General features: G+C 42.3%; 1 protein-coding gene across 1 annotated transcript in view; it reads right to left on the reverse strand.

Annotated features, from left to right (window-relative positions):
- The window catches only part of LOC128357860 (neuron navigator 1-like), an 80,333-nt gene extending 70,552 nt beyond the window's left edge, over positions 1-9,781 (reverse strand). The window contains exons 1-2 of the mRNA XM_053318255.1: positions 8,880-9,781; positions 7,961-8,052 (exon numbers count right to left, since the gene is read on the reverse strand). Coding sequence (XP_053174230.1) covers positions 7,961-8,052; positions 8,880-9,781 — 994 coding nt within the window. The remainder of the gene's footprint in view (positions 1-7,960; positions 8,053-8,879) is intronic.
- Between the last annotated feature and the right edge of the window lie 242 nt (positions 9,782-10,023).

Genomic DNA, 10,023 nt, shown 5'->3' on the forward strand with positions numbered 1-10,023 from the left:
GTCCTCAAACTGTCGCCAAGTGAACCTAAATATGACAAAGATGCACATATAGGTACATGTATGGCCCACTTGCACCCAAACTAATATCCATCTGGCTTTGAATGAGTGTGTGTAATACAGGAGCACAGTAGCAGACAAAAACACAGACATACATTAGCTGTTTTATTTTGAAATGGCCGAAGCCATTAATTAGAACCAGCAAACTTTAATAAAGGGCCAATGTTGAAGTGGTTATGCCACACTGAGGCCAGAGCTGTGTGGTGACAGTTATGGGGGCTCTGGGGGCTGGTAGAAAGCTAGTAGAGGGGTAAGGGATGTAATTTAAGGCTAATAGGTGCTGTACGTCAGCTCTTATACCTCCCTGATGAGGGATTAAGGTTAGTCAAACGAGAGTGGCTGTGTACAAGGCAAGTCTGTGTGGCGCACAGATGCACAAGGGGCATAGACACACGTCAATGCTCTTGAAAGCACGTACACATAAACACACACACACACACGCAAAGGTGAAGTGTGTATTGGCAGAACACAGCTACTTATTTGTTCCAGTACTCGTCTGTCTGGCTCCACAGTCTAATCACTTTAATATATGGCTGATGTAAACATATATTCTCTCACTCTTTCTATTTAGCCTCTCTCTCGCTCTACACACACACACACACACACACTCACACAGCATGCTGTCTGCACAGCGTGTTTGACCTGAGCAGTCTGGCCTGACATCAGAGAAGCTGGCAGTTTCAGAGGGAGATGGGTGCCAGTGCTCAGCATTAGCCTACACATTCATCACATAGCAGACGCACACATTCAGCATGTTACAGGGGTGTGTGTTTGTGTGGGTGTCAACGTGTTTGTGGGCTGACCACTCGCTGGAGCCTTGGGAAATCTGCTATGATGATGGGCAAACAGTTCCATACACACATAAAGACACTTTTAAGTAAAGGTAAGAGAGACTGGCAGAGATACAGGGATGAATGGATAGATTGAAAACACAGAGTGAAATAGGGGTGAGAAGGCGAGAGAAAGAGAGACAGGCAGGCTGAGAGAGGCAGAGTGTCTCTGTGCTTTGCATGAGTATATTTGCCCTAGCATCTCTAAACAGTTTGAAACAGATTCGCCACTATATTTCTACAGAGCAGTCATGTGAAGTAGCCAGTGAACACACACACACAGAAACTGTGTGGTGCATTATATGCATGTTTACAAGGTTACACGAGGTCTCCAGCTTTAAAAGGAAAAGTACTGCGAGAGAAGAGAGAAGCAATGCTGCTTTGAATGTAACTAATTGCATCAGAAAGCTTTAAAGCTAAACTTTACAAGGAACAGTTCCCATTCCACTAAGCAGATGGCAGAAATTCTCACTTTTACCCACTCCCTGTTGTCACCCAAACCTGCTTAGTTCTTCTTGTTTTTGCCTTTTTGTGTGTAAGTAAAAGAGGGAAAAAGTTGTTCTAAAGATGAGACAAGTGTGAATGTGGAGAATGATGAGAGTGAGTGCAACTGAGAATAGAAGCTGGAGAAAAAGGCAGTATGTCAGAACAGGAGACCATGCACCATGAAAGAAGTCCACTGGTGAGGGAGAAGGAGAAAGAATGTGAAATCATGATGCAGAAAGCAAAGTAATTACAAAAATAAGAAGAGGAGGAAGAGGATGAGGAAGGATCTTTGTATGTGTGCCAGAGGAGCAGAGGAAGCCTGTAAGACAGAGAGGGGATATCCTGCCTCACTGCCACACCACTCCTGCTACGTTTGCTTATGTCCGTTAACACGCTAATGCATGAGGTCCACAGGACACAGGGAAGGATACCAGACCATGATACACCACCAGGGGAAGGCTCACAGTCACACACACACACACACACACACACACACACACACACACACACACACACAGACACACACACACACACACACATATATACTGGTGCTGAACCAACAAAATAACATAACTATTGATCTGTTTACACACAAAACACTGAGGGGATATACTGGAACATACAGTATAGGGCTTCCTAGTCTGAGTCAAAAATGTCTATGAACAAAAGAGGGAGTTTTCCCACACTCTTTAGTGGTCAGTGCTGATGATGCGCATCATGAGTCACTGGCTTAAGCAGTTGGGCAAGTCAGCCACTTAAAGCCTATCAATGACAATAGTGTGAGTGTATCAGTCATGCGAACTCCTAATTCCGGAGGCACAAATGTTAATACAACAAAAACACCATTCTCTCCCAAAGCAAATGTACACACTCATCATGAATCACACACAGCTGAGCACTGAAAAACAACAACTGACTTCCTGAGAATCTGAAAGAATATAATAAGAATAAAAATGAAACAAAAAATAATTTGTATGTTAGTTTTAGAAAGGCATCGCTCTTTGGAGACACTCCCTCACAGTCACCTCAGTGTTGACATTCTCAACACACTTCCCAGGGGTATCCCACGATGCTGTGTGGCAGAGGCTGGTTGCCTGGTGACAGCGTGGTGTGCATATACGATAGCAGCGATGGATAGCATCAGCATGTGAATTCTTTACTTGTGTAACTGTATATTTGTGCAAATAGTTTTTTTGATTTTTTCTGTGAGTGAAAAATTCAAATATGAAGATATGTGTATGAGGAAATCAATTAATCAATTAATGAGGAATCTGCATCCGGAACATATATTCTGGCATGTAAGTGTGTGCTTTATTCGTCATGGGTCATTAATTTGACACGTGAGTCTATTCCTGTGTGTGGATGTGTGTGGTCCCACAGAGACACAGAGAAGTTACACACATGACTGGCTCCATAACTCGACTCCCTGGGTTGGAAGTCACCCCAGAGGTCAAAAAGGATCTTGAGTGTGCACTCATTCACCCATTCCTCAATTCACCCTTCTCCCTCCTTTCTCTCGTCCTTCATCTTTCGCTCTATCTACTGCAGCCATTACTGTGTGCCTCCTACATTGTAAGGGAATGTCCCTGGGGGAAGAGAGAGGGTAGAGGAGGAGGAGACAGGAGGAGGTGGCAGCTCTGTTTTAATGCATTGCCATACCAGGGCTGGATGGCTCAGTATGCAACAAGAATAGGCAAGAAGCTTCTACTGTGTGTGTGTCTGTTTATTCACACACCTGTGCATGTGTTTCTTTGGATTATGTGCCTTCATGAGTATGTTTAAGACAATCACTTTTCCAGTGTGACGTCTTTTTCATCAATCACATCACCTAAACCCAAACATAAAGGACCGGACCATCATCTCAGCTGTCACTGCACTGACCGAGAGAATTCTTGACAAGTCAAGTTTATGGTCAAATATAGAGTATGGGATGACATTAACCCCAAATTAGTGATTACTGCCTCACTCCTGGTGATGGGTTAGGACATAATCCAGTCCATGCTTATGTCTGATCATCTTCCCAAAGCTACTAAACCACTCATCACTGTCCAACGCCAACTCGGCATATGTCTCTGATTAGATTGGCCAAAGAGGATTATACACTATCTAAGAGTAAATGCAGCCGGGAGTTATCAAAATGCTATTCACAAGATTGTCCAACAGCATTAAAGGGCTGGAGAGCATGAAATTTATCAAGTGGAAGCTGATTTCTTAATTTCATTCCTAAAGACTTTGCCTTCTGTTAGTTTAAAGAGGGGACTGCAGGATAAAGTTGGCCTGACAGACGATAAAAAGAAAAACTAAACAGGCACTCTATCTCTGCGTAAAGCATGATATTATACCTATGTATATATATATATATATATATATATATATACACACATACATACAGTGAGAGTTTAAACTCCATTACATTTCAATTAATAGACTATAATTGTAAATCTAATCCAATTTTATATTCACTATTAATCACATACATTAGCATTTAGCATTAAATAGGAACAGACTCTAAAGAGTAAAAACTACTGTCTTTACAGTTATATCTCCTGTCTATTATTATTTGTTATTTGTTCTGCAATTATTTTCTCATTCTAATTCTAATATTGATGTCCTACTCTTGCCTGTTTTCAAATGTTGTACTTCACCACAACTGTTATCTTTCACACAACTTGCACAAATGGAGGAATGGAGGTGGCCTGGTTGCATCGGGAGGCTTGGTGCACTTTATACCTAATTTACACATCTGGTTATATGCCAACTGCATTTCATTGTTAAGTACTTGTATTTGTTTAATGGCAATTAAATTGAATCTAATCGACTCTAATCTAATCACTGGTGGCCTCTGCCCAGGGACAACAGATGTGTATATCTGGTACAATAAACATATTGGGCATTGTCCCTGGTGATTAAACAATAGATTAATGCACAAACAATTTGAAACTGATGTGGTGTGACTATAGGAAATGTTGCAAAACATCAAAGAAAAGCTTCAGTCATATTCTTCTAAAATGTACAGTCATTTCTAGTTTGATTGTATTAGTTTGTATTATTGATCCTTTTGTCTTTATACGATGTATTTTTAATTTTACAAAAAAACAATTAAGACGTATTAACCTCTCTTTGCAGCATCAGACACAAAAAGAGGAAAATATATATAATAATAAATAACTCATTAAGGGAACCATTGCACATTCAGTATCCCTTGGTGCCTTTGATCTAATCTATGCTCCAGATTATGTTGGTTGTTTTAAACAAACAAATTGCCTATTAAATTCAAAATTACCTTCCAACCCAACACCTGGGAACTATAATGGGCACTTTTCAAAGTTTCTATATGTGAATGTCAAAGTCAGGTTATTTCATTTGTGTAGGTGCGACACTGTGCTTAGTGTTTCATATCCTTGTGACCAGATGTAAATCATGACCTCTACTATTTCTGTGGGTATCTGTACAGTGTGTGTGTGTGTGTGTGTGTGTGTGTGTGTGTGTGTGTGTGTGTGTGTGTGTGTGTGTGTGTGGCAGAGAGAGAGACAGCTGACAGACTTTAAGAGTGTCCGTAGGGAATAACAGGCCATACCCTCACTGGGACATGAAAAATGATACACAATCCACATCACATTTATCTTTCAAAAACCATCTGTGTACTGTCACAGATGCATACATCAGTTGCACACACACATGCTCAGACATAAGCCCATGCTCAAGCACACCTCTCCAGAGAGCAACAAGGTCAGGAGGTCGGCGGTCTAAGTGAAAGACCACATGGTGCTACAGTCACATTAAATGTTCAGGTCTTCATTAGGGTCTCAGATAGAAGATGTAAGAGCTGATCATGTTACCCCTGATTCAATAAATGTAAATGTAAGCATTCAAATCTCCTCTTTTGCCATAATCACTGAGGACAAGCATAACCTAAACAGATGTATGTTGCTACAATCAGAGCACTCAGCTTTGAAATAATTGACCAACATTCAATTTGCCTTTTTATCTCTGTGTGCACACATTTGCTGTTTAATTTGTTACCTCCTAACACAAAAGAATCCATCAACCCAATGACCTTCTCTTTGGTCCATGCAAGTATAATTCATCTGCACTGTTCACGTTGTATAATCAAACATCCCATTTTTGGGGGTATTTCCTATTTCATTGTCATAATACATGTAATGCCACAAGCGTCCGCTTGTTCCTTTATCCAACTTGTACAATGAAAATTGAAAAAGGAAGTCGAGTGCCGGAAACAGTAAAAGTTGTGCGTTTTGAAGCGTGTTGGCTGCAGCTGTCAGTTTAAGGAGAGCGAAATGAAATAAATACAACCTAACAACAAATAGCCTAAATAATTTAGATCATTCATAAGCGGACACTCTGTGGCGCTGAATTGCATTACACGTATTACGAAAATGAAATAGGAAATACCCCCAAAAATGGGATGTTTCATTATACAACATGAACAGTGCAGATGAATTATACTTCGTGCACGGACCCTCTTTTCATCCTTTACCCTTCTACTCTTTCTTTCCTCCTTCCCTCCAAACACGGTCTTCCTCCCTGTTCCCCTCCCTTCCTCCTCTCCCTAAATTACAGTTATTACGGTGTCAACCCACCCTCCATGTAAATGCAGCTTCAGAGGAGTCTAAGACACTTTTAGTTTGGTTTCTAACGCCTTCGAGGGACCAATTACAAGGCCACAACCACAGTCCCAAGACAGCAAGAGGCCTTTAAAGACTGGGGTTGGTCCACCATGAGCTCCCATACCCCTTTCCACTACCAGCTGGTTGAAACCTCTAAAAGCTTTTAGAGAGTTTTATTAGCTATTCTCAGAGCTATTTTTAGGCAGACCAGGTCAATAGAATAAAAACTATAATGTCAAAACAAAACCTGTGATGTGATACATCATAATATATGTTTAGACAATTTTGAACATTTTTAATCGTGCTGTCTCTGTATTTTAGCAGAGTTTTTTTGAGAGTATATACTCAGCAGCCACATAAGATAAATAGTGTATTTATTAGAAACCTTTGTGTGCAGTTTTATGCATTTTGTAAAATTCCTCAATTTTAGGGGACATAGAGAAATACTTAATTGTAATATTAATTTAAAATTAAAGCTGTAAGCAGCGTTGGGCGGGACCTCGCACTCCTTGTGCACGTCGGGCTGTGGCGAAGTTTGAAGCCGCCCTCAGACAAGATAACGTTTGTAGGAGGCCAAAAATCTTAGAAAATCATATATTTAAAGGCAAACTGTGCACTTCTTGTTGGATTTAGGTCAGTGATGTCAGCGCGTGATTTGTAAGTCTTGATAAGACAAAAAAAATAGTTTTGGTTTGATCTTTCTAGGACATTCCTATCAGGCGTTTAGTGTCCGTTTTAGTGTTTCTAGGCAGCGCTAGAGAATTTGATGATGTTTGTTTTCCCATTTTATCGAATTTTTCACCAGACCTGATGTGTCTACAAAATTTGGTGAGTTTTTGAGCAGATTTAGGAGGTCAAATTGAGGGTCAAATTGAGGCTCAAAGAGGCGGTAGAATAAAAAAAAACGACACAAGAACAATAGGGTCCTTGCCTCCAGGCAAGGACCTAAAACAATAATGAAGCTAAAACAATAATGTCTACCCACTGAATATGTTCTGTCAGGTGTGTATAGCCAAGATTTTGGCCAGTAAAGCTTGATTCACACTAACGCTGGGTAGCACATTTCAAAGCTAGACAGTTTAGCTCCTGCAACTGACATCACATCAAAAGAAATGATTCACAAAGCCACTGACATCAAATCTCTGAAACATGTCCATATCCCTCAGCTCAGACTGACCATGTCAATGAATGACTATGGCTGTGGTTACAGAGCAAACCATTACTCAAAAGGCGTGGGGGTGTGATGGGGAGGGGGAGGTCATGCTGGGAATGCGGCTTTTTTTAGGTCAGTGAAGCTGAAAGGAGGAACTACAAGAGAAAGGGATGGAAAGGAGGCGTGAGAGGAGGACAGAGTCAAACTCCTTGACAGCCCGTGGATGAAGCTGATGTGCATATAATACTGCCTGGCAGCAAGTGCCCCATTTCATCCCATTACTGACCCACATCAACCCTGTCATCTTCCTTCATCTTAACATCCTGAGCCCATCTCTCTTTTCCATCTCTTGATCCAGGAAACACTGTAGTCAGCAGAGCCCCGGGCTGAGACACATACACTCACACTCATACAATACACCCCCTAACTTCAGACATGACTCCTGAGGCCTGATGAGCAGGAGCATGACAGACATATATTTGGACCAAGAATGGTTGTCCCTTAAGTTTTCACTGAGTCTATTCAGGTTCCACAAATGAGACCCAAGGTTGGCTGCTGGCATGTCCTGTCTGACACCATTTATGACTGTTGCAGTAAATGCGTCTTGCTGCCAAAAAGTAGGAATCCATACCTGCCAAAAGTGTCTTTCTCAGCCTCTTGGAGCACTGATGCTAACTGGAAAGACAGAACTAGACTACAAGATTTGTTCAGAGAGGGAGATTGAGAAAGAAAAGAGATCCTGGGAAAAAATGTGAGTCTGAATCTATGTATCTCTGCTTGATTGCATGACCGTGTGTGTGTCTTACCTGGTACAAGGTCATCACAGCAGACCTCTATGGATCCAGATGAGCAGTCACTCAGTTCATCTAGCAATAAATCACTCTCCTGCACCTGCAACCTGTCAACACATAATGAACACAGCCATCACACATCTGTTACTGTACATGCAAATCACTTCAATACCTCTGATTACAATCAAACACACAAGTCACTGTACAGCACAGCCTAACAGAAAATGGACAGCTTCCCCCTATGGGTCACACTGATTTCCATACAAGCAAATTGATGAAACAGAAAATCACTGATAATGCACAAAGAGTGCATTATCAGTGATTTTGTAAGTGCTGTTTAAGTGCTGTGAATAATTTTATAATTATAAGGAAGAAGTTCTCGTGTTTTCTACTTTAAGTATTGTACACCAGAAATGTCTGCTTTGGTTGGTTCATACTTCATGGAATGATTAATTTAAATAAAACACTGCACAATTCAACATACATCAGACACAGTAATACCGCATTTATGAGAGACAATGTGTGTGAAAGAGAGAACAACAGTATACTGAGTGAGCCCAGAGGCTGTGAAGAGGACACTTTAACAATCATCTCTGCTCCAGAAAACACCAAGTGTGTAAGAGTGTGTAAGAGTGTGTGTGTGTGTGTGTGTGTGTGTGTGTGTGTGTGTGTGTGTGTGTGTGTGTGTGTTTACATGCACACAGATACAAAGGAATTAGACTGAAATGGCCAAAACAGGCCTCTGGGGCTGGTCTTTAGTATCCAGGGAAGGGCTTGTCTTTAGTGTGTCAGTAGAGAAGGGGATCATAAAGAGCTATGAGAAGAGAATGTGATCATATGATAATGACAAGAGAATGGTTTTACAACAGGGGTCGATCAATAGGGTCTCAGCAAGTTGTGTGTGTATGTGTGTGTGTGAGCACAGACTGCTTACCTGTAGCTGAAGGGAGCCACAGTAGCCATGTTGACTCTTGGTGTGAGTGTTTCTGTGAATGCAGCCTCCTTTTGTAGGCTTTGATCCTGCTCATCAGTAGCTGCCTTGCACATAACCGGCATGGTGAATGTGAGTGGTGGCAGAGGCAGTACACCAGGAGAAGAGGCCGGACTACTGTCCTCAGGAGTCCCCATCTCCTCATCCGATTGGCTGGTGGACTCATTGCGCCCTCTGATGGCATGCATAGAGCTCGTTTGAGCGGGAGGGCGGCAGAGATTATCGTTGTTCAACATGGCTGAGTGGGCTGACTGGTTTTCTGGAGGCTCTTCTTCTTTTCCTGACTTCACCTCAAATACCGCCGGGGACGCAGAGTTGGAGTTATCCCCTCTCCTGAACTGGAGCGGTGGACGTGGGTTGCTGGCTCCCCATGCTTGGTTCTTATTGGTGAAGGTGCTTCTGTTGCGATTGCTATCATGTGGAAAGTGAGTTGGGGTTTCACAGGGACCAGGTTTACCCAGGTCTAGTGTGTCTTTGGAGTGTGCTGGTGGTATCCGGCGCTGGGTCAGTGGGCTGCTGTAGGCAGAACGGGAAGCCTGGGGAGCAGGTAGACCTCCAGTTCGCTGTAATAATTGACTTTTCAGGCTGACGTCTCTCAGATGGTCCTTAGAGGAAGGCCCTGGGATACTGGAGCTCCGTGGGCAAAGTGAAGGAGATTGTGAGGGTGTGTGTGTGGGAGTGTGTGTGGGTGTCTGTTTAGGGGTCTGTGTCAAAGGCCTGGGCAGGTCACTAGCCCGGCGGCGCGTGTCTGTTTTTGGGGAAGAGGGCAACAAACTGCGTGGAAGGGGGATTCCTGATGGGGGAGGAGGCCGGGGGGCCGACTTCACATTGACTCCCCCACTCATACTGACCTAAACGGAGAAACATAAGGAGAAAGATGCCTTTGATGAGTCAAAAAGTTGACCACAAGATGAATGCTCCACTTTCTTTATCTTTTTTTATCCACAACAAAAGTATGAGACAATTAGTCAAAAGTCTTCCCAAAAGTTATTCAAAGTCAATGAAACTATATTAAAATCTAGAATTTGCTGTTCTTGACACAGAGATAGTTACGGTAAACATCCATGGTATGCGAGCATGTGAATCA

Source organism: Scomber japonicus, chromosome 4 (assembly GCF_027409825.1).
Source record: "Scomber japonicus isolate fScoJap1 chromosome 4, fScoJap1.pri, whole genome shotgun sequence".
NCBI lineage: Eukaryota > Metazoa > Chordata > Actinopteri > Scombriformes > Scombridae > Scomber > Scomber japonicus.